The 23,997-nt window shown below is 46.8% G+C and overlaps 2 protein-coding genes across 2 annotated transcripts in view; both read right to left on the bottom strand.

Moving 5' to 3' along the window:
- Positions 1–2,587: 2,587 nt before the first annotated feature.
- The window catches only part of LPCAT2 (lysophosphatidylcholine acyltransferase 2), a 61,816-nt gene continuing 40,406 nt past the window's right edge, over positions 2,588–23,997 (bottom strand). The window contains exons 9-14 of the mRNA XM_084812867.1: positions 23,729–23,811; positions 20,740–20,865; positions 18,730–18,883; positions 7,416–7,514; positions 5,992–6,133; positions 2,588–4,963 (exon numbers count right to left, since the gene is read on the bottom strand). Coding sequence (XP_084668993.1) covers positions 4,740–4,963; positions 5,992–6,133; positions 7,416–7,514; positions 18,730–18,883; positions 20,740–20,865; positions 23,729–23,811 — 828 coding nt within the window. The 3' untranslated portion in view covers positions 2,588–4,739. The remainder of the gene's footprint in view (positions 4,964–5,991; positions 6,134–7,415; positions 7,515–18,729; positions 18,884–20,739; positions 20,866–23,728; positions 23,812–23,997) is intronic.
- CAPNS2 (calpain small subunit 2) lies at positions 16,018–18,549 on the bottom strand. Its single transcript, XM_084812868.1, has one exon. It carries the CDS (start codon positions 18,225–18,227, stop codon positions 17,313–17,315), a length of 915 nt encoding a protein of 304 aa, XP_084668994.1. The 5' UTR covers positions 18,228–18,549; the 3' UTR covers positions 16,018–17,312.

Below are 23,997 nucleotides of genomic sequence, written 5' to 3' on the forward strand. Positions count from 1 at the left end.
CCAATGGGAGGAAAAATTCTCTACTGATTCACACAGGTAGGGGCGGGGTCACCATTGGCTGAGGTAGTGACACAACTTCCTTCTTTTTTCCCTAAGGTTTTTTTGGGGAGGGGGCGTGGGGGTGAGCTGCCACTGCAAGTGGCAATGGCATCCACTGTGTTGGCTGCCTGGCCCCCATTTTGCATACACCACAATGCAGGAGTGAGGGGACCCGTGTTGTGTCCAGCTCCAGGGAGGAGGTGAAGCTGAACCTGAGCCAAAATCTGTCCCCCAATTTTCTGAAAGTTTTCTTCCATTGTTCTGCCCCATTCTCAGGATGCTCTAGAATTTATTTTTGTGGTGTTTTTGAGCTTACATAATCACTGCAAGGTGGCCAAAGGTGCTTTCTATTACACATCTCTCATTGCTTTGCAGCCTCCCAGGCTGCCTGCGCTTCCTGAGCTGAAAAAGCTGTATGGGAGGAATTACCACATGATGTCTTCCCCTGGGCTTTAACTGAAATGTAGGAAGCCAAGGAGGTGACAGGCTGCCAGAGAGATGATTGCATAATGAAAGACAGGAAGTTGTGCACGCTCCTCGGACACCTCAGTTGTAACGCAGGCACAAAACCCCCAAACCCAACCCATGAGAATTTCTCTGAAATTTTCATCACCATTGAATTTCTTTTCAAAAGCCATTTCTTTTCTATCAAATTGAATGAGAACGGTCAAAAAATACCTGGGAGAAATTTTCGGCGTGGCATAGGGATGGCAGAGAATTCCACCACGGATTCCAGTGAGGCCGGATTCTTTGGAATCCGGCCCCCCGGAATCCGTGGTGGAACAGCCTCTTGCCCCCCCCCCGCAGAATCCCCCGGGATGGAACTTACCTGGGGTGGAGGCAGTTCTGGTGGCGGCGGCTCCGGCAGTGGCTGGTCTCCTGGCCGGCCGCGGCTGGGCTGCTGCGGCCGCCATTGCCGTCCTTCGAGCTGTGATAGGCTATGTAAGAATTTACGTAGCCTACCACAGCTAACCCCTAAAAAAACAAACAAAAAACCAGCGTACGCAAATGGTGGCGGCTACAGCGGCCGCCATTTGCGTTCCCTATTTTTTGCCGTTCTAGCCTACGTAAATATTTACGTAGGCAATCACGTCGAAAAAAAGGGAACCGCAAATAGCGTAGTGGGTGCTATTTGCATTCTTCCCCCCCCCCCCGCTGTTTTATCCTATGTAAATATTTACGGATTTATGGAAGGATTCTGGGGGGGGAGGACTGGATCGCCTCCCCCCCCGTTGAGGATTCTGGGGGGAGGGACGGAGCGCCCCGCCCACCGTGAACAGAACAGGTAAGTCACTTTCGTACATCCCTAGTCTGGTACTAATTTAAACACACTTAATGCTGTGTTTAAATTAAACACAGCCTTGGCAGTATGGCAGACACTGCCTTTTGCAAAAGGAACTATACACCATTTTCTTTTCACATACACAAGAAGAGTCACACCCTCATCCGGATTCATCCATATCATTTCTGTGTTTGACACGTTTCTGTCTTTTCCATCACAGAGCAGCATGCACAGAATTCTAACATTGTGGCCCAGCGCTGTGTAGGTCCAGAAATTGCACTAATCCAGGAGATGTTGAACCTCTTTCAATATGACGGCTGAATTCAGTTTCAAAGAAACTCTCATTGGTCACATTCCTGTGGTGAGTGTGGCCAAAGACAAAAAGGGTGGGGCCAAATTCCAGCATACTTGATCTAACAACTCTTATTGTGAGTAACTAAGCCTTAGAACAGTCGTTTCAACCACTTGCTGTGAGGAAATGGCTGCACAAAAGCTGGAAAACCGAGTAACAATTGGCAGGTTAGGGGAAAGGGGTGGATCCAAGGAAAGAGGTGTGGACATCTGGGAGGGACCCCAATGGGCCAGACTGGGACCCCAGACCTGAAGTTTAACACCCATGCACTAATCTGTGGATCTTCCAACCAATCGCTCTCTTTCTATCTCTCATCCTAGAAGAAACAGCCATATAGCAACTGTTGAGTCTGTAGCGCTAGATCTTTTTATTGGTATTGAAGTTAACTGTTAGGGCACATTTATGCATGCCAGATACCTCTTTTCTAGCAGTATTTCCTGCTTTTTATTCTGTATCGTGCAAAATACCACAACATATGTCATTGTGTTGTGTTCGCTACAAGGCACAAATGTGCAGAGCGAGACAGCATCAATATGATGGGATTGTACCGATATGGCACAGGGTGTAGATCTGGCCTCATTCAAATTTAAACATATAAACTACTGGTGGGCACATACAAAACCCATAGCAGCAGGAAGGGCAAATGAAGCCCCCTGCCAACGTAAAGCCCATAAACCATACATTGCAAGCATACCCCTCATTTATTGTATTATTTATTCAGTACAATATTTACATCTTTTCTTTCCCAAAGGACCCACCCCAAACGGCACTTGATAAGGATAAGACAGGCATGACTATGGTAATATATTAATTTTGGGGGTGGGGGAAGAATGCAAAAATACTGTGCAATCATTTTTCAGTGCAGCTATAAGGTCAAAATCACCTCAGTATGCTCTCTTTCTCCCCTCTGAATACCTACAAAACAGAAGACATTGAGACAAATCTAATCTCCCCCTGCCCCGTTGCTTCCTTCTTCAAAATGTCCCTGACCAGAAAACATGACCAGACACAAGTTTGGGTGACATACTTGTTCAGATTTCACACTTTCAAACCAATACACAAACAAAAATCCAATTATCAAAATTTGCAGGTAAAAAAAAAAAGCATACAAAAATATTTGTATTAGGGGGAAAGTGCATATAGTAGTGAACAAAAAGTTTAACAATGTATTAGGAAAATTGCTCGCAAAAAACATATACGTTAGGGAAATACACATACAAAAATGCATGTACTAGGAGAAATGCACAAAAAAAATGAATATGAATTTTCATGCAAAAAAAATCTAGATGTACAGGATGAACTGAATTTAAGACTGGAAAAATTCTTGGAGTTCATGACAAACTAAACTAAAGAATGGAAAACTGAGAGAAACCTAAACTGACACATTTTTTCATTTCAATATAGGTCCCAATAAGTACATTGGTATGTGTCAAAGGGTGATTTTTTCTCACCATCGCCACACAACACCAATGTTTGGCTGCTATTTGGGTCATAGAAAGATCCACATGCGGAAAGATAGTGAGGACCAAATGTATCGCCATATTTAGTAGAGCTGTGAACAAATGGCCTCTCAAAATTCCCCAGCCTATTTGTGGGCAGAGAAATTGGGGGGACAATTTCATCAAATTTCTCCTAGGGGAAGAGAAATTCTCCAACCATTTCTCATGGATAGGGCTCACTATCTGCAGGGGTTGTAGCACAGCTTCTTTTTTTCCCCTAAGGGTTTTTGGTTTATTGCACTTCTTCTGTAGGTGGCAACAGCATCAACTGTGTTGAGGCTTCCACTTTTCTGAGGCAGAATTTTGAATTCCTTTTGGTGGTCTTTTTGAGGTTACCTAATCACTGCGAGATGGCCAAGGGTGCTGTGTGTGTTTCCTCTCTCTATTGTACATCTTTCTATTACTCTGCAGCCTCCCAGGCCACCTGCACTTCCTGAACTGAAAAAGCCCCATGGGAGGAATTGCCTTATGATGTCTTCCTCATGACGGCTTTAACTGAAGTGCGGGAAGCCAAGGAGGCTACCACAGAGATTAGTGTGCAATGACAAAGAGGACACTCATGCACACTCCTCAGCCACCTCCTAAGTAAGGTAATCACAAGAATCCCAAACCCAACCCATGAGAATTTCTCCTCCTTTGAATCTCTTTTCGAAAGCAATTTCTATCAAATTGAATGAGAATGGTTGAAAAAAAAATGTGGGAGAAATTTTCAGGACAGCACTAATATTTAGGGTTGACCCAGTCCTTGATGAGCACAAACAGCTATTCAGAATGTTGAGGGTGCTATTTAATCAGCTGATTCTTTGAGCTTCTGATTCACAGATTTGGCATGTGAATGATATGGTCCGAGACAGGGGCATTAATCCTGCCAGCTTTCCTCTAGATAAACTATCACACAATTCCTTTTCTCAAGGAAACCAAAAAAGAGTCCATCAAGTAAGCATTTAATGTGGTCATCCAATGAAATAGCCAAGGAGTAGATGCAGAAGTGAAATGACTGGGAAACAGGAAGGTGGTGGCATCACGTGGAGAGTTGTAGGGGCAGGATGAAAGGGGGAGGCATGGAAAAGGAATGGGACAAAGGGGGCAGGGAAGACACATTACTGATGTTGTTCCACTACAAAGCCCACCCAAGAGGCAAACTCCATCTCTATTCATTTACGATCTCAAGAAGTTTCAGCTCCTGCCAAGATACTGAGGAGCTGGGAAGAATCTATTGGCTAGTCAAGAAATAGTTCTTAATTGTTCAGAGACCCCTGCCAGAAAGCAAAGAGGTAAAAAGATCTGTACTCCTCTGAATGAGTGTGGCCCTGTGTTGAATTTTGCCTCGATGCAAGCAACCGGGTAAAATAGGAGCACCATTAATGCAGCCCACATGGCCAAAATAGAATAATTCATTCATTAAAAATAGTTTTGACATAACTGTGTTGTTGTTTTTTTATAAAGTAGTTTAATCTTGGTCTTCATTTTCTACAATAAAAAGATATTTTTGAATGTTTAAGAAAATTGATCCTTATGCAGGTTAAGTTAAAAACAAAAACAAAACCATATTTCAGGCCTTTTAGATTCAGTCTTCTTTTTTATCAGAAACACTTGAATGGTCATCTTCAGTGATCTGAGGACAGACTTTATTCCTTGGCACTGAGGTCTTCTCTGAAACTGGGGGTTTTGCAGTGGGTATGCAGCAACTAAATTCCGTCTCTGGAAATAATTGGCAACGTTGTAGCTCACGGTATGTTGTAAATATCTTGGCATATTCAGGATGTTTCAGGGCAAAATCCTTGAACTCTTCTGGAAATTAAGGAACACAAGAAATGAGATTTAACAATGGCAAATTTCAGAAGTCACATTAAACCAGACACAGGAATTTACAGCCCCCCCCCCCCGCCCAGAAGCTACCAGGGATGCACCCTCCTCAAGCCACTGCTAAAATTGCTGCCACTGCCAAATTTGTCACAGAAATTGCCACAGAGTCAGTGGCAAAAAACTAGCTTAGAAGCAGAACCACACTCCTGGGAAGCTTCTGGGACTGTGAACTGACTTCCAAACAAGACACGCGTTTGTTTTCCCACACTTCTTGCTTTCAAGCAAAATTGCTGTTATCCTGTCACCACCATGGCAGCAAATTTGGTGGCGGCAGGAGGCAGCCCTGCAGAAGTGGCCATGCAGGCTGCGCATGGTCTGTAAATCACGTGTTACCCACCCCTGCACTAAATTATGTGATAAGAACTTCCGCAGTGAGCCTTGGGTTCCTCAGCTCCCCTCTCATCCTCCAGCATGGCCACAAGAAGGTATCTTGGAAGTTTGGGCTTCCATTTTTGCTTAACCACAGCTTGTTGTGTTGTCTGGACTTACATACTGTGGTTAATGTTAACTATGGTTTCTTCGAAACAAGCCGACTTCAAAAAAAAAAAAAAAGAGGTCATGAAGCTGGCATGTTGCAGCAAACCACAGTTCATATGGTGAACAGAAAAACAAAGCAAACGCTTCCAAACTCTTTCCTTGTGGCCATGCTGCTGTAATGGGGAGGACGGGGGGGGGGGAGAGCTTGATGCTTGCTGCTGCTCATCCCCATCTTGCCAAACTATGAGCTAGTATGAGGACTAAATGACAGTGGCATAGGACACCAAGTGTGCACCCCACACACAAGCAAGATGCAATTTGTACAGGCAATATCTACACTTTCAGCTGGTTGAACTTTCATGGCTGCCCCGTGGAACCACAGGAAGCATAGACCTGTGACGAAGTCAACTAAGAGCACTCCCAGCGTCCTCAGAGACAAGGGGAAGCCGTGATAGTTCAAGCTCAGCTATACTTACCATAGGTGAGCTTGTTAGAGTTGTCAGCATCTATTTCCTTGAAGAGATTAGAAACATCAAGGTCAGGAAGTCCAAGTGATGAGCGGATACTTAAGGCAAATTCGTCTTCCGTTATGATGCCATCTTCATCAATGTCAAAGAGCTGGAGAAAGAGAAAGAAATGTACTGAAGTTTCAAAACATGGACAACGTGCAAGCTGACACATCCTTACTGCAGTCAAGTAATGCTGTCTATCTTTGAATGAGTACAGAGCTGTCAGAACACCTCAGTACCTGCCATGTTGATATGGAGAGACAGGGGTTCTTGCAGCAAACTAGGTGCAACTAGTGTGTGTGGGGGAGACAGTCATTCAGTCCGCATTTTAATTTTAATGCGACCTTCCCCAATTTTTCACTTTCAAAATGAAACTCAGAAGCCTTTCAAAATTCGCACTTCTCCGAATTTTGAAATGGCATTCTCGAATCAAAACATTCATACAAAAACGGTGGCTATTAGGGAAAATAACATTTTAAAATTAATTATATTAGGAACAATGTTGAAAAAAGTGTACATTAGGTAAAAATGCATAGAAAAATTTATGTATTAGCAGCCTCTCATCCCCAGCACACTGGCAGAATGGCTCCACCACCATTGCTGTCCCTGTGGTGATTCGCTGGTAGGGGGCCCAAAATGGTACATGGAGGGACAGATAGGTTATGGGTTATGGGGTTGGCAGCACATGCCCTATGGGTCACATGCAGCCCATGCCGACATCCCCTGCCAACTCCCCAAATTGGGATTTCTCCCCCCCCCAAAAAAAAAGATATCTGTAGTGGCGACAGAGGACCCAAAGGCTCAAAATTAACTTGTTTGCAACCTTAATTTGAGCCCTTTAACCCTTCATAGTGGCTGCAGAGTGTGAAAAGTGTACAATTTTGTTTGCGAACAAGATAATGTTGACCTTTTGTGTGCTCTGTAGCTGCTAAAGATGTCATCATCATCATCATATTGTTGTTGTCGTTGTCGTTGTTAGTATTTAATTAAAATCAGAACCCATGGCAGTTCCGGGTCTGGGGGACAAAAATGATCCCTGGACCTCCCACAGTTGCCCAGTGCTGGGCTAGACCATGGATTCACAGGATCTTGAGCCCCTTTATTCTGCCACCTGCTCCCAAAGAGGCCTTGAAACTCCACCAGCCCTAGAAAGGACATACTGAATTATCTCTGATTCCTGTCAATGTGGGGGGGGGATGGGGAAGACAAAATGGAGCCCCCCACACAAAATAGAAAAAAGTTGCCCCTGCCCTTCATCCTGCCTTGGGAACAGCAGGGCTTAGATGTGGTACAATTACCCCCCCATACACACACACACAGACACACACACACAGACACACACACTCTAGCCGAACTCTTTTTGGAGTTGGGCACTAAACTTGAGGGCTTACCCGAAAAGCCATCTGAATCGTCTGCTCTGTATTGGCAGGATTACATAGAACAGACAAACCAATCACATATTCCCTGAAGTCGATGGAACCATCGCCATTCTGTAAGAAACACAGGACAACAGTTATTATCTGGGGAGGAGCATGATGGAGGTTTTGTCTCTCTCTCTGACATGCTAGATTTCCATGTGCAGTGGGGGACTTATTTTTAAATGTGGGAGCATTGACAATCTTTGCAAAACCTTCTTGTCCTGATCTTCACAACCCTCCATGGCCTTGCCACCCCATCACCTTGCTCTTATATTCTATGACTTATATAGTCTCTTATATGATGCATCCCATTCTGTGATCATCACTCATTCCACCACCTTCAGTTGCCAAAGGTCTTGGGCTCCCTCATACGTCTCCACTCTTTCTCCTTCGCTTTCCCTTCTGCTGCTGAGAACTGCCTCCTACAGCACCTCCAAGGTGCTGCTCACCTACCCAATTTCCTTCAAATGCATCCCCCAAACTCACATTTTTTATGAAGCCAGAGGAACAACCCCATAGTCATCAATGCCCTACAGCAGGGGTGCAGAGTTGCAAGCCCTGGGGCTGCATTTGGCCCTTCAGGGTTCTCCAGATGGCCACGTCCCTTTCCTCGACCCTCACTGGCTTCCCCCAATAGTTCGGTTTCCCAGTTTTTGTGCCGCTTCTCCCGCCCCCTCCGATTCCAGAAGGTTGAAAAGCCTCTCCTAAGGCTTAGTTTCTGGCAGGAAGAGCATCAAGGTAAAACACGCTAGAAATTTTGATATTTTGGGCCTGCCTTTTTTGCCTTCAGCCCTACCCACCACTGGAATGCAGCCCCCGAGAGCTTCCTTGGAACAGAATTCAGCTCATGGGCTGAAAGAGGTTCAATACCCCTCCCGTACTGTAAATAAGTAGGTGTAACTGAAATAATGACATTTTCTCCCCCCCATTTTCCCATTCCTCCTTTTCCTTGTGACTGATTTCAAAATATATGCCCTTTGATGTAGGTAACGGTCCTGTTTTTTTTGTACATCAGCATGCACATAAACAGCATAAACACCAACAAGTGGGATCTAGTGCTCCTGTTCAAGGTTCCAGCCCGCCAGTCATGATGTTTTTGAAGATATTTCATTCCATTCCTCCTCCTCCTCCTCCCTCATTTTGGCCCTCTACACACAGTCAATCATATCTCATGCATACTAACATGCACAAACTTTATTAAGCTGTATTCACCCCCCCCCCCAATGTAGGATGTTCTTCCTAAAGTTATTTTGTATTTCTGCAAACCTTGCATTTTCTCTCAGACTTGTGTGGGCAGTACTGTTTTGTCTACCTATGGACTGGCACTCAAAGAATGGGTTGTCTATATCACAACAGAAACACGGTTCAGGAAATAACATACCAGGCAATTATCCCAATTGGGTGTTTTAACTATTTCTTTGTCTAATGCATTTGGTGGGGAGAAAGGGTGGGGGGACATGCTGCAATATTTGGATGTTTTGTCATGTACAGGGTGTTCTTTGGGAGACTGGAAATCCCTTCTGATCCTGAGCCGCATTCACTCAAGTAGTGTTGTCGGATTAACAAAAGCACTTCCAAGTCATCATCATTATCACATTTATACCCCCACATTTTTTCATCTTGCAAGGGACTCAAGGTGCTTTACATGCTCTTCCTCCTTCCCATTTCATTCTCACAACAAGCCCGTGAGGTAGGTTAGGCTGAGAGTCAGTGATTAGCCCACAGTTACCCAGTGAACCCTTCGCTTTCTGGATTCAATCCGCGTTATTCAGCTACTTGTTGTTCAGTCATTAAGTCGTGTCTGACTATTCGTGACCCCATGGACCATAGCACGCCAGGCCTTCCTGTCCTCTGCTCTCTCCCGGAGCATGCTCAAGTTTATATTCATTGCATCGGTGATGCTATCTAGCCATCTCATCCTCTGCTGTCCCCTTCTCCTTTTGCCTTCAGTCTTTCCCAGCATCAGGGTCTTTTCCAGAGAGTTTTCTCCTTGCATTAGGTGGCCAAAATATTTGAGCTACAGCTTCAGTATCTGTCCTTCCAATGAGCACTCAGGGTTGATTTCCTTTAGGATTGATTGATTTGACCTCCTTGCAGTCCAGGGGACTCGTAAAAGTCTTCTCCAGCACCACAGTTCGAAAGCATCAATTCTTCGGCGCTCAGCCTTCCTTATAGTCCAGCTCTCACAGCCATATGTTACTACTGGGAAAACCATAGCTTTGATTAGATGGACCTTTGTCGGTAAGGTGATGTCTCTGCTTCTTACTATGCTGCCTAGGTTTGCCATAGCTTTCCTCCCAAGGAGCAAGCGTCTTTTAATTTCATGGCTACAGTCACCGTCTGCGGTGATCTTGGAGCCCAAGAAAGTAAAATCTGTCACTGCTTCCATTTCTTCCCCTTCTATATGCCAGGAAGTGATGGGGCCAGATGCCATGATCTTAGTTCTTTTAATGTTGAGTTTCAAACCAGCTTTTGCACTCTCCTCTTTCACCCTCAACAAGAGACTCTTTAGATCCTCTTCGCTTTCTGCCACACCTGCTAACAAAAAGGGACCTTTTTGAGGCCAACATTCACTGTAGAGGTCCATTTGTCAGGCTCATGTGAAAGGGCTTTCCGCTGTGTTGCCTCCAAACTTTGGCTATTGGGCGGTATAGAAATGAAATGAAATGGAATGGATGGATGGATGGATGCATGAATGAATGAATAAATATAAACTATGGAATACACTCCCTCAAGAACCATGATTGGCCCCCACTCTCTTGGCCTTTAAAAAGGCTTTCAAGATACAAATGCTCAATTTATCCTGTTAAAATGTGCAGTTTTTAATATTTTTTAAACCGTTTTTAATGTTCTTGTTTTCACTGTTGCAAGGTTTGCTGTTTTAAATTTTTCCACACCACTGTGATGGCTTTTTTAGCAGATATAAAATAAATAGAATAATAAAATAAATAGAATAATATGAGGAAGTAACCATCTGGCCTCGTCTGGCCAATTAGTACAACACAGAGATTCCTTGGCTGGCTTCTCTGTAGACTTCCCTTTTTCAGCCATAGCTAGGGAGTGAACACACAGGCTACATCTCTTTCTGACATCTTTCAGGTCACCGGTTCAAGACCTGCTTCAGCCACATCCATAACAATTGAATGTGGAGTGCTAGTGCAAAACTTTAAAGTCATAAATAGCGCGGGACCGCAAGAACTTGAAAGAGCCAACCTCTTTCTCTAAAACCCCACCTTCATCAGAGAGGGAGAGAGGTCTTGCTCAGGAGTAGTGTCCTAGCTATTGAATGACCAGGCACTTAACAAGTACTCATTTGTTTTAAAACTCACCCAGGCATTTTAAAATATTTTCATTATCTCAGTATTTCAAACACTCTGGGTAGAATGCAACTTACAGTAGACCCACTGAAATGTATTGATTTGCTTAATTTAATCATGTTAATTGGTCTACTCTAAGTAGGACTTTCATAGAATCATAGAATAGTAGGGTTGGAAGGGGCCTACAAGGCCATCGAGTCCAACCCCCTGCTCCATGCAGGAATCCAAGGACTTTAGTTGGATTCTACCCTCTGACTTGGGGGGAGCAATCCTATGGCTGCTAGTCAGCAGCTAGACAGCCATAGGATATGTGGTTTTCCAGGAACCGACCTCCCCCACCTTCCGCGCTGCCTCGCAGGCAGTGTGGAAGAGTCCCGTGCTCCGCTCTCCAAAGAGGAGTGTGGAGCGGCCAGAATGGGGTGTTCTGGGGAGCATTCCAGGGTGCATTCTGGGGCAGGGAAGGCGGAAATGCCAGTACAACACATCCTATATGTCGTCTGGCAGCCTCCTCCCCCACTCCGCTTTCCTGCGGCTAGACAGCTGTAATTGGCTGTCTAGCCGCAAATGCAGGGCAAGAGATGTGCAGAAGGGACGATTCCCTCCGTGCTTCTCCTGCTCTGCATTGGATAGGCAGCTGCCTATTCCCATAGGATTGCGCCCTTAATGGCACTTTCTATCTGCTGGTTGCTGTATATGTAGTTTTAATTTCTGTAAATTGTCTTGAAATCATGGATAAAAATGCTGTGTATAGAAACATTTTAAACAATAATCAAATAGTTAGATAAATAAATGCATAGTCTTCCCCTGTTTACCCCTCCTTCTTGTCTCCACCGTGTCTAACATTAGAGTGTAGGCCCTTGTATTGGCCCCAGTAGCATAACCAAGTCATCTGTAGTGTTAGAGGGGCCCAGAGATGCTTGCTTAATGCTTGCTTAAGTTCATTATTAGTGCAATTCCCTTGTTAGTAGGCCTCTGAGCATGTGAGATGAGTCAAAGGCCGATACATTCCACACTAACAAGCTAGAAGATCTTATCAAGACCAGCCTGGGAAGTGAAGCTATGTGTTTATGTGGAACTGCAGGTGGCTGTGCTGGGAACCAAGCATAGCTAGTCTACGCTGGGAATGAACACTAGATGGCACTTGCTGCTGCTATGCTGCCTCACTGCTAACATGTATGGTATAAAACCCATTGTACCCGATGGCTCTGGGTTCAGAGAAGCTGTCTGATCCAACCATTGGGTAAGCCTGTGTGCTGATTGTACTCAACACAGTATCTCCTTGTAAGTAAACCTGGATCTGATTTATCACTACCTTGGCACCTCTAAATTAAGAGATCGAAGCCCACAGCTTGGGCAATATAGCCCCTCAGGGCAGAGGTCTGTTACCTTTCATTTTGGAAAGAGATATGCGTATTGGTGATGCTATGTATCAATCTTCTCCACCCTGGTGCCCTTCAGAGGATTTGGACTGCAACTCCCATCAGCCTCAGCTTCTATGGCCAATGGTTAGGAATGCTGGGAACTGTAGTCCAAAACATCTGGAGGGCACCAGCTTGGGGGAAGCTGCCACGTTATAATAACCATCAAGTGCAATGGAGCGTGCTCGGTTTCGACCCATTGGTTGCACAAGTGTGAGTGTTCAAGCACAAGAGGCTTACATAGTAGCCCTCGGGACACTGGCTAATTTCGAGGCTTCAGGGAATATGAAGGGAGGGGCACTCTGTCATAAAGAATGGAATGCAGTATGAACTGGGAGGGGCATTTGAAGACTTTATTGTTTTTTTCTTCCCCTTTACAGAGGGTGGGGAACACACACCCCGGCTACTAGAAAAACAGATGTGCCCATACAAAGCAAAACATATTTTATTCGTTATTGCTGCCAAGAACACAGGCCTGGCATTTACTGTTTGTTCTCTTCCCAAATGGAAAACATGTTGCAGCCTAATGCAGAAGCATTCCAATGTCCTTCTAATGTTACAGGGATGTCAGGGAATCCAACAGGGTTGGCACCAGAGCGTCAATGTTATCGGGCACCTGCCAAGGCACACCGCTGACCACCGGAGCCCTCTAGCCCTGCGCTCCTTTGCCATTGCCTGCCTGAGCCTACTGGCAAATGAGCAATGGGGTTGGAGAGAAGCAGCAGCTGCCACCCACCTGGACACCAGCGAACCCTTTTTCCTCTGGGTGGCAACAGGGATTGAGGAAAGGGAGATAGATTTGGTGAGGGTCTACTGGAGGCATCTTGTGCAAGCCCCCCCCCCCAAACAAGAGGCAGCCCTAGAGTCCAATTTAAGAAATACCCAGATTTGTACATATGTTGCAATTCCATGGAAGTGCAGAGAATCCACAGAAAGCAGTACAGGGCACACAATGTCACCATCAGGGAATCTCAGCATTCATTTAAACACCAAAGCAGGGGTCTAGTCCTCATGAATACCGATACAAAACAGTGAGCAGAAAATGCCTAACAAGTCTCAAGAGCTAAAAAGAGTCTGTTGCATAAGATTTATGACATGAAGATAATTAAATTGAAAAATCAATACATCTTACATTAAAAAAAAACCCAAAACCAATTCCAGAAGTTCTCTGGTTTTTAGCGGCCACAGCTTGGGGCGGGGGGGGGGGGACGGGACACATATTTGGAAGCTCCCAGAATGGAAGCAACTGACGAAGAGGAAAGGGTTAAACAACTTCTTACAACATTTCCCATCCACTTTCTCCATTCCAAATGACCCCCCCACACACACGCACACCAGTCTCTTCACAAAGCCAGGTACTGAGGTAAAGCGATCTGAACACTGATATGAACAACAGAATGGCGAGCCGTTTCCATGCTGGGTGGGGAGATGAGCAATGAGAGAGGTGAGAATGAAATGAGAGAGAGAGAGAGAGAGAGAGATTTGAGAAACAGCTTGCTTGATTTCCCTTGCCAAGAATGCAGGAGATCACCTTGCATATTCCATCTGTCCAAACACGCAAACACCTTTTTTGAGGGCTGAAAAAGTGAAGAGACAAGCCTCGATCTGACACAACGAAAAAAAAAAAATGACAATTCATTGGAAACTTGAAGATGTGGTTTTAGAAACAGTGCAAGTTGGGGGTGATGGTGGGGACAGTGAGGGAATGAAAAGAAGAAACAGCAGAGGGCGGGGGATGTGCTGCTGGTGAGTGGGGGCACAATAGCTCCCTTCAGTTGTTCTCCCCTCACATTATTTCTAATTGCATGAAGGGGTGAGGTCCCGCCCATGTCACACTTACGCACACCTGTGTTGAGGCTGAAGGTCTGAAAGTGAGGTCACGTTCAATGCATGCTGGCTCCCCATGAGAGCTAGAACCCTGCACTATCCTGTGTCCAGACCAGGCTCCCGATTTCAGATTGTCTGTCCCAATGAGGGGAAACAGTTGATAGGATAGACCCCCATCACCCCAGAGCTAAGAGTAGGTCAGGGTTCAGCAACCTTTTTGGGCCCATGGGTATATTTGGAAATTTGAAAAGCTGTCCTGGGTGCCACCACGAAATGGCTGCTAATAGAGGTGTGGCTTACCAGAAGGGACAGGGGTCCCTTTCCTCTCCCACCTTCCTTTTCTGTGTGGCTGGATCCTCTGCAGAAGAAAGCATCAGCCTGAACTTGCCCACTATCTTCATTTCTTAAGAATGTTCTTGACCTCCACAGTGGCCCAGAGGGATTCATGGGACATGAAGGTAGCAGCAGCTGCAGGCCCTGACTTTGCTTTGAAACAATCCCAGCTGGCAGTAAGGGAATTTGTTAATTTAAAAAGTGGAAGAAGTAGAGCATCTTGGTGTGTGCCAAGGAAGGTGTCTGATGGTGCAGTGCAATCCCAGGTGCACTGCCTACTCCTGGAGAAGACAATACTTTGTTAGATGGACAAACAGTTTGACCTGGTCTAGCACAGGTTCCTATGATGGGGGTGGAACCATCACTGTAGGTATGGATGCATCTGTCAGCTTGGTTATTTTTCCTGCATTCCATTTTTTTTTAAACCCTCACATTCTTTCTGTCACTCTTGCAACAGAAATCACTTGCAGGGAAGCTTTTGAAATTAGGCAGAGGGACCCCCCTGCCATAGGATAGGATGGTCAGTTTCACTTTCTCCCACATTCAATATGTTTTTAAAACCTCGAGTTCTTTCTGTCCCAAAAAACTTTGCACATTTCGGCAGTTCAAAACAAATTGAAATGAAAGTCTGCATAGGTCAAATTCAATAGCTGCAGCTATTCCCAGCATGGAGAGAACCATGTCGTACCTGCCTGTCATATAGCTGATAAAGATGAGGAGCCTGTTAGGGAAAAAAAGAAGAGGGATGCCTAATTCAGTGCCACAAACATGGATGAATAAGTTAATGGGATTTAAAGCCAGACTTTTCAGAGCTAAATCCTCAAAGGTCTGGGCTTGGATGCACAGTTTTAATTTCTTCCACATTTGTTTTTATTTTTAAATCTCAAATTCTTTCCATCCTGTTTATGAAGAATTATATGAGTTTGGGTAAATTCTGATCAAAACATGAACCAAATAAAATCCTCACCCATCCCTATAGGAGATAATCACTGAGGATGTGTTTTGCTTGCAGAAAGCCCTAGGTTCAATCTCCTGGGCATCTCTGGTTAAAAGTATATTGGGTCAGGAAAGCTGGGGAGGGACTGCTGGTTGGAAGAGAGAGCCTTGGGCAAATGCTTGGACATTTATAAATTTATAAATTCATACTGCCCCCAAGCTCCTCAGAGAGAAATGCAAAATGAACAATGCATAATAGAGTCATGTGGACACGCTACCAAGCTTTCAGTTTCTATCATGGATACCGGAGATCTTTCCCTCTTTGTCAGCCATCCTGATGCTACCCATTTTATTGGCATCCGAAGCTTCGTCTACAGTTGCACATTGAAGCAGTAGGTAGAAAAATGGTTCATACCAATTCAGGCTACAACAAGGGGTGCCATATTTGAATCCTCTCCCAAATCAAAGGAAAGACTAAAGTCACACAACAGGGAGAGAAGTTCTGGTACGGGCTTTTGTCTGCTGTGCTTGCTTTCTGTCTGGAATGCTTAATGTAAGCAATATTGGGGGTGGGGAGTGAAGCATCCCCCCCTGCATCCTTGCCAGGGACCTGGAGTGGTACAGACCACTCTAGGCACAGGATGGGATTTCTTCTGCAATCCCCCCGCCCCCAGTTGTCTCCCTCCGCTACCCCCATTCAGCTAACCCAAGCTACAACATTACAGAAATAGCAGTAATCTCATTGTGTTTATCATCCAAGTTTATTTCCCCTTCTTTGCACACATTCATGCTCAGAAACTAGGAGGGGATCCGTTTTGCTAGTGATGGCTTGAGATTCAAATCTGTCCTCAGGCAAAACGATGTAGAATGCCAGACAAAAAGTTACGAATTAAAAGAAAAAACTGCTCAGCTCAAAGCTTGCTCTCCACGCCCTCCTCCCACGTTTAAGTTCAGCCTCTCCAGATGTGCCACACGACAACCTCCATCAACCCAGCCAACACAGCCACAGCTGGGGACAAAGGGATTTGTAGTCTGATGCATCTGGAGGTCTCCAAGTTGGGGGAGACTGGTCTTGTTTCAGCATTCCCTCCAACAGAGAACTTAGGTTGCCGAGTGCCTACCGCAGTTTGGAAATGAAACAGGACCACCCAGTAATAAGGGCTCTCCAGGCAGGAAGAAGTTTATCAGTTTGTACATTAAAGGAAAGAAACTTTAAGACAGTCGGGGCTGGTGGCTCCAATTTCGGCAGGGTTGTGCATCCATTCTGGGTTTCAGTCAGAAGCAGCCAGAAGTCTAAAGGAGCTATCCAAGGAGCTGAACCTATTTTGGGGATAAGATCCAGCACCGTGGAAAGCTCCTTTAGAGTTCTGGCTGGTTCTGATTGAAACACAGAATAGATTCACAGCCACACTGAAATTGGAGCCCCCAGCCCCCACCGTTTTAAGGAACAAAAACAGCCTAACAAGCACCTGTGAGCCTCCGGGACTTACACATAATGTTGAGATGTTAGTTCACCGGGGTGGGTGGGGGTGGGGAGATGGGAACTGGAGGTTGTAGGGGGAAGAAAAGCCACCTGGCCTGCTCAAGCCCTTAGAACTGAAAAGTGAGGGTGGGGTGGGGTGGAGGGAGGTAGTATAATACCGTATCCTGGGGTGAGAATGAGTTTTGTTCTACACATTGATATAGCCCAGGCACACTAAACAGTACATACAAGTTCTTGAAGTGATAATCAACTGTCTACAAAAGAATAATACACATCCTGGCCATCCTCAACATGCCAAAGATTTTTCCAACAAAACGGTACATAACCACAGACAGAAAGCTGAAATGAGAATTCTGAGTAATGCCAGGAATAATTCAACACCTCCCCTACCTTGCCTATCACCCCAAAGGTAGCAATGGCAAGAAAGTTGGCCTCCTTTCCAGAACGGAAGAAGATCCAGCTATTTAACTAAACAGGCATGTTTGCAGTCCAAAGCCAGAATGAGCATCATAGTTTTCACTGTCGTTGTCATCTTCTTTCTGCCAGTTGTCTGGTTTCAAGAGTACATGGTCAACTGCAGCCACTCCTGGATGGTCATCTGGACTTTGCCATCACCATCTCTGTCCAGAGCTTTGAAGGCACGGAACATGCCGTCCAGCCGTACCAGGCAGCTGATGAAGTTGTTGAAATCCATGCTGCCGTCTTCATCGGCGTATCGGCGGATCATCAGCGCATAGAGCTGCTCGTGGAGGTCGAACCCTGCGCTCTTGAAAGCAGAGGGCAGCTGAGCCATCTCAACAGTCCCTGCTGGGCCACCGCTGTGCTCCTTGTAGACTCGCTGCCATTTCTTGAGGTTGTTCCACAGGTAGCGGAACTGATAGAAGTCCAGCTTGCCTGTGGTGTCGCTGTCCATGACTGACACCATGCTCCGGCAAGTGTCCAGGCTGAAGCCATCCGTCTTTAGGTCTTGATGCCTGGCCATCACCTTGTTCAGGATGTTCATCAGCTCTGTGGGGCACACCTCCATATCGTCGCCGGCCAGCTGGGCAAAGAGCCGGCGGAACTGCCGGAGCTCCTCACTCTCGTTGGCTTCCACGTTGGCGAAGTGGCTGCGGGGGGCCGGTGGCGGCTCTGGGGTGTACCGAGCCGCTGCCTCACTGACGATGTTCACAAGCCCCCCGAGAAGCCCCATGATGTTCCCAGCTTTTTTCCCACCGCTGCCACCGCCTGCCAGGAGTCCTCCGAGGCCTCTCACGAGGGCGCCGCTGCCGCCGCCGCTGCCGCCACCACCTCCAAGGCCTTTCAGGATGGCTCCGCCAGCGCCGCCACCACCTCCGAGGCCCTTCAGGAGGGCCCCGCCAGCGCCACCACCACCTCCGAGGCCCTTCAGGAGGGCCCCGCCAGCGCCACTGCCAGCGCCACCACTCCCGCCACCGGTGGCAGCATCCAACAAAGCCTGGGCGAGGAACATGGTGAAGATTAGGAGAGACCCAGGCGTCTTCCAGAAGCTCCGACGGAGTTTGTAGAGAGCTGAGTTGGGTGTGTGCTACAAGAGCAATGCAATCTGCCAAAAGCTATTACCACATTCCATGCCCAAACAAGTCATCCAGCAAGGCTGGAATCTATCACAGATGTGGTGCCCCGCCCTCTGCTGTGGACGAGCGGGCACAGAACCGTCCTGTTGTGAATTTGGGGTTGCACAGCCTTTTCCGAGCAGATCTAGGCTCACCTTAGCTTCATTCGTTCTGCCTCCTCACTTGCCCTTGCACAACACCAGCCCTTTCTTCGTTTAGCAGTGCACAAGCTCCCAGCTCGCCTGGTTTATATTAAGCAGTGAAACACGATTGGTGGGAGGTGTGGTGTTGTTTTTTTTAACTGAAATATTTTTGGACTGAGATATTTCTGTCTGCAAACAGGACAAATCTATTTTCACATCAGCTATGGAAGAAGAGTGGGGGTGGAAGCTTGCTTACCCTGTCAAAAAGGGCAAACAGCTCTTTGAGCACGCTGGAGACAGGCAGCTTCAAGTAGGTGGCAAACTCCTCGATTCCAATTCGGCCGCCTTTCGAGGCGCTGGCGATTGCGGCGAACTGATCCAACTGCTCTCTGATGTTGTTCCACTTTAGACTATGAAAAGAGGGGGGAAGTGGGGAAGGGCTGGGATTAGCACACGATGCCTTTTGAGAGGTACAGAGCAGCAGAAGCAAGACAGCAAATTTGTTTGGAAGCAACTGAGTCACGCGGTGGTAAGGTTAGCCCAGATTCTGGGCCCCAAGCACCATGAGGGCGAGAAACTTGACCTATTTTTCATAAAGAGGCAGTCCCTTCCACACATTGCCTGCATTAAGGGGCAACACAGATGTGAAAGGGATAAGCGGTCAAACCTCTAGCCCTGCCCCGATGAAACACAGCTCACTCCTAAACCTGCTGTCCACAAATTGGTGAGGATGCCTGAGACAGAGACACCCTCAGGCTTCCCTGCCTCAGGTGGTCCTCGTTAATGTGAGTGTCATGTGAAGGGGCCCAGTGATTTACAGGATCCCACACTGGATTGCTCAAGGCCTTCTCAGTGGTGGCACATGAAATGTGGATACTCTCCCCAGGAAGGCACACCTGACACCTACTTTCAAGTCACTTTGGTGGCAGACAAAGATCAATTCCTTTCAGTTCCATTTGATCTGCCTCATCTTGGTTGGCGTTGGTTTCTCTGTTTTAAATTCATTAAAGAAGGAGCAGGACCCTGGTGGGGGGGGATAAGGGGGGGCTTTAGCCCTCCTCTCCCCACTGCACTCTGGTCTGAGGGGAAACCTCATCAGGCCTCCAACTGTCAGCAAGTTTCGCATTTGGACAAAATCCAGAAGGAGTGCGATGCTAGCCTGTTGCCACAAAAACAATGCAGAGTCTTGTGACACCTTCAGGACTAACAAATTTATTATGGCACTAGCTTTCAAGGACACCACCTGCCCCCAACATATGCACCTTTTCCATGAGAGCTTATGCCATGATAAATGTGTTAGACCAGGAGTAGGCAATGTCTGGAGGCTTGGGGGGGTGGCGGCACTTTTACTCACCAGACCCCACGGCAGGCTGCGGGGTGCCAACCCCCCCGGGGCGAAATCATGGGCTTGCCACCAGAATTCAGCAGCAACCAGCTCTGTAGCACTACAGAGCATTGCCGTGGTTAAATTTAGCTTGTTTCCAAGCGAAATAGAGCTAGGGAGGGATGGGTGCGCCCCCCTGTCTGGGTTCTCTGGGCACTTGCCCAGCCCCTGCCCCCACTCGTGCACCCCTGGACCCATGCTCCAGCTTCCCGCCACTCGCTGAGCCACCTGCACTCCCTCCAGGACCCATCCTTGAACACCACAATCACCATTTTCCAAAAAAAACCCAACAACCCGGCAATCGCCATATGCACACATCTAGTTATATTCAAAATGGCACTGTGAATGGGCCATGTATGCAAGATTAATCTTGCGTATATGGGCCATTCATGTCACCATTTTGCACACAACTAGATGTGCGTATATCGTGACTGTCATTTTTTTAATTTATTTTTTGCAAAATGGCACGCGCAGTGCTTCCTCATGGGTCCCAGCCGAGTGCCGGAGGCTCGGCGAGCGTGTGGGGGGGTGTCAAGCGAGGACAGGGACTCGGCAGGCACGACTCGGGGGTGTGGGTCCTCTAGACTCCAGGACTGAATCAGGCGCATGCATCATCCCTAAATGGAACGCCTTTGGTGCTCCATGGCAGCTGCAGAGTGCTCAAAGGGCCAAATTTAGCTAGCAAACTAGCTAAATTCTACCCCTTGGATGCTCCAGAGCCTCTATGAATACCTTGGGGGTGGATTTTGTTAAAATTATGGGGGGGGGAGAAGCAGTGGGGGCTTCATAAGGCCTGTGGGCCCTAAGTTACCCAGCCCTGTGTTAGACTTTAAGGTGCCACAAAGTCTACTGTGGTCATGTACTCAGCAAAAACACACTTACTTCAACTTCCTGCTGATTTTTGTGAATTCAACCAGACCAGCCTCCATGGGCAAAGTCAACTGTCCTGCTGAAATCATTAGACGGCAGTCTTCGTATGTGTGATCAGTAACTGGCACATCTAAAGCACTGCAAATGACAAACAAAATACAGGGACACACAACACCAGTTAAAGAGGTAAACCTATCTTCTCATCGTAAGCACTAAGAAACATCCGTATTTCACAGAACGTCGCAGCAATGGAAGAACTGCCATGACGTTCAAGGCAAAAGCTACAGTGGAAGTTGCATTAATAGAGGGGTGGGGCCAAATTCAATTTTGGAGATGCTCTCGGGGCGGCATTTCAGTGGTGGGTGGGGGCCAAAAGCACACAACGTATCAGCATGTTGTGGCTTGTTTTAACCTTGGGTTAAAGCAAGGGTGTTGAATCTCTTTCAGCCTGGGGGCCGAATTCTATCTCAGAGAAGCTTTGTGGGACCACATTCCAGTGGTGGGCGGGTCCAAAAGAAAAATGCAACGTATTGCAACTTAAAGCTGTTACTGCCAATCACTAAGCCTTAGGAGAGACATCTCAGCATTTTAGAAGGGGGGGGGGGACTGCACAAAACCCAGGAAACCACCAAATGAACAGTGGTTGGGGGAAAGGGGACATGGCCATATGGAGTACCCCAGGCTTGAAATCCCTCACCTCTACCTCTACATTAATACAAGGACTAAATACATAACTGTGTAACTGTCAGGTCCCAGCTCCAGCCCTGCAGTGAGCCTGGTAGGTTATAGCTAGGATTTGATTAGAAGTACCCAGGAAGGGCTTGGGCCTATTCAGCCTCTGGAATGTCAGAGTCTGTGTGAGCTTCTCTCTGTCGGTGTCCTCAGAGCGGAGCCAGGGGGAGTCACCCGACTCCCTGCCCACCTGCTGGTCTGGCCTTGGCAGGCAGGGAGGCTGGAAGCTGTCCGTGAGAACCTGACAGGGGTGGGGTTTGCAGAAGGGTCGCCCAGGTTGAAACGCCAGTGCTGGGGGGCTGAGCAGTGATGCTCTGTTTAGACAGAGGCCTTGCCGAAAGGCTAAAGGACCTTGTTTGTCAAGGGATCTGGAGGGGGAGTCTTTCGGTCATACCTTCCCTTTTAAGCTGATGCAAAGGTGAAGAGCCTTTGCTTGGAACATGCTGTCAGGTTTCTCGATCCCCCCAGCGCACACACTCAGGCAATCTGACACCGGACACCCAGATAAGGGAGATTTCTTTATTGCAAGAAATCCCATGGCAAAAGCTTAATGGTTCCGCTCTTCAGAAATCACATAGCTGATGGTCAATAGTGATAGACTCTATGTAATTCCAGAACAGTCCAAAGCTAAACATACTACCATGACTGAGATCCTCATCAACATGGTTTCCTCGTTGCCATCTCCATAGTTCTGAACACAAGGGAAGGGACTCTGGATTTCTGGCATATCTAACCCAGGCAATCCATACATGAGGTTCCAATCCCACACATGGAATGGCAATGATCCTGAAATGACCCCATCAGGGAATCAAGGGATAAATCCTTGGAAGGCCTAAACAAAACCACACCCATACAGAGTCCAGCTTTGAATCTTTTTTTGGTAACTCCAGGCTGAATGGTTGTGGCTTATCAAGATGGAGGGAAGGGTAAACCCAGACACACAAAGAGTTCTGTGCCACCGCTTTCGCACTGGTAACTCCACACTGAATGCTTCCAGGCATAGTAAAGTCCAAAAGTCATAGATCAAACCCAGCCTGCCAGTATGCTGAGCTGATGATGAACAAAGACATACAATCCACAACAAACGAGAGTTAAGTCGATGAAAAACTTCACAATACTTTTCATAGCAAGTCATTAGCAAACCAAAGTTCCACTTAAGGAAGAGTCCATGTGCAGAGTGCCTTCAACTTCCCAGATGATGATGGATCCAAACAGAGAAGGTTTTCGGCAATAAAGCCGAGATGTTCCTAGCAAAGGCTCTGCATCAGCTTGAAAGGGCCCTTGACAGACAAGGGCCTTTAGCCTTTCAGCAAGGCCTCTGTCTAAAAAGGGTGTCACTGCTCAGCCCCCCAGCACTGGCGTTTCAACCTGGACAACCCTTCTGCAAACCCCACCCCTGTCAGGTTCTCATGGACAGCTTCCAGCCTCCCTGCCTGCCAAGGCCAGACCAGCAGGTGGGCAGGGAGTCGGGTGACTCCCCCTGGCTCCGCTCTGAGAACACCGACAGAGAGAAGCTCACACAGACTCTGACATTCCAGGGGCTGAATAGGCCCAAGCCCTTCCTGGCTACTTCTAATCAAATCCTGGCTATAACCTACAAGGCCCACTGCAGGGCTGGAGCTGGGACCTGACAGTAACAAGCATTTATTATTTTGGTCTTAGCCTCCATATCTGCTGGTAGGCAAGAGAGGAAGGTGAAGAAACACAGGGCTCTATTAAGCCTTACTAGGATCCCTCACAAAGAAGCACTGCACATATGGAGGAGTGGATCGCGCCCACTGTATAGAAGCTAGGGATCTATGAGAATTTTGGTTTTGCTCGTGAAACATGCAACCATATCCCATTCGAAAGCCCGATTGTGAGCACATATCTGCCGAAAATATTTGCAAGTTGTCAAACGTGCTTGCATTCATCTCATTCTTGATTCCCAGTTTGATCTGTACAGATTTCCTAATCTGCAGAAATCTCCTCTGCCCTGCTTCAGCCTGTGGAGGAAAGTTGTGCAAAGTATGACATTCATGCAAATTTGGGGAAATGTGTGCAAATCTCCCATTTGATTGCTGCTTGATTTGTGCAAGTTTCCCGCTGGCACAAAGTGAGCAGCAATCACTAACGCGAACAGGAATCGGGCAGGAAATGAGCGGGGAGGCCATGTTTGGAGTATCATAGCAATCTCGAACATCACTTGTTCTTCCTTCGCTAACAGAAGCTAGTCATCAACAACTTTAAGATACTTTGCAAAAATAATACCCCCATGTGAACTCATCACCTCGCCATTTTGTTACGAACTCTGTTGGCAAAAAGAATTGGATCTTCCTTCTCTTCCTCTGTTGGAACGTAGACAGGAAGAAACTGCAGAAAAGAATGCAGTATTTTTTTCAGTAATCAAACAGAGGTCAGTAGACAGTCAAGAACAGGGGTATCTGGTCACACAATTTTGTTTTGATTTGAATTAACTCATCAGCTAGGGAAGATAAGCAGATCAGCCACCAGATGGTGCCACATCCTTTAAAAAAGACAATCTACTGGTGGAATTTA

The sequence above is a fragment of the Heloderma suspectum genome, chromosome 8 (assembly GCF_057233095.1).
Source record: "Heloderma suspectum isolate Gila_16-S chromosome 8, 16-S_ref, whole genome shotgun sequence".
Taxonomy (NCBI): Eukaryota; Metazoa; Chordata; class Lepidosauria; order Squamata; family Helodermatidae; genus Heloderma; species Heloderma suspectum.

Bases quoted from the DNA above. Each gene is read 5' to 3' on its own strand.
- CAPNS2 (XM_084812868.1), bottom strand. From the start codon at position 18,227: ATGTTCCTCGCCCAGGCTTTGTTGGATGCTGCCACCGGTGGCGGGAGT.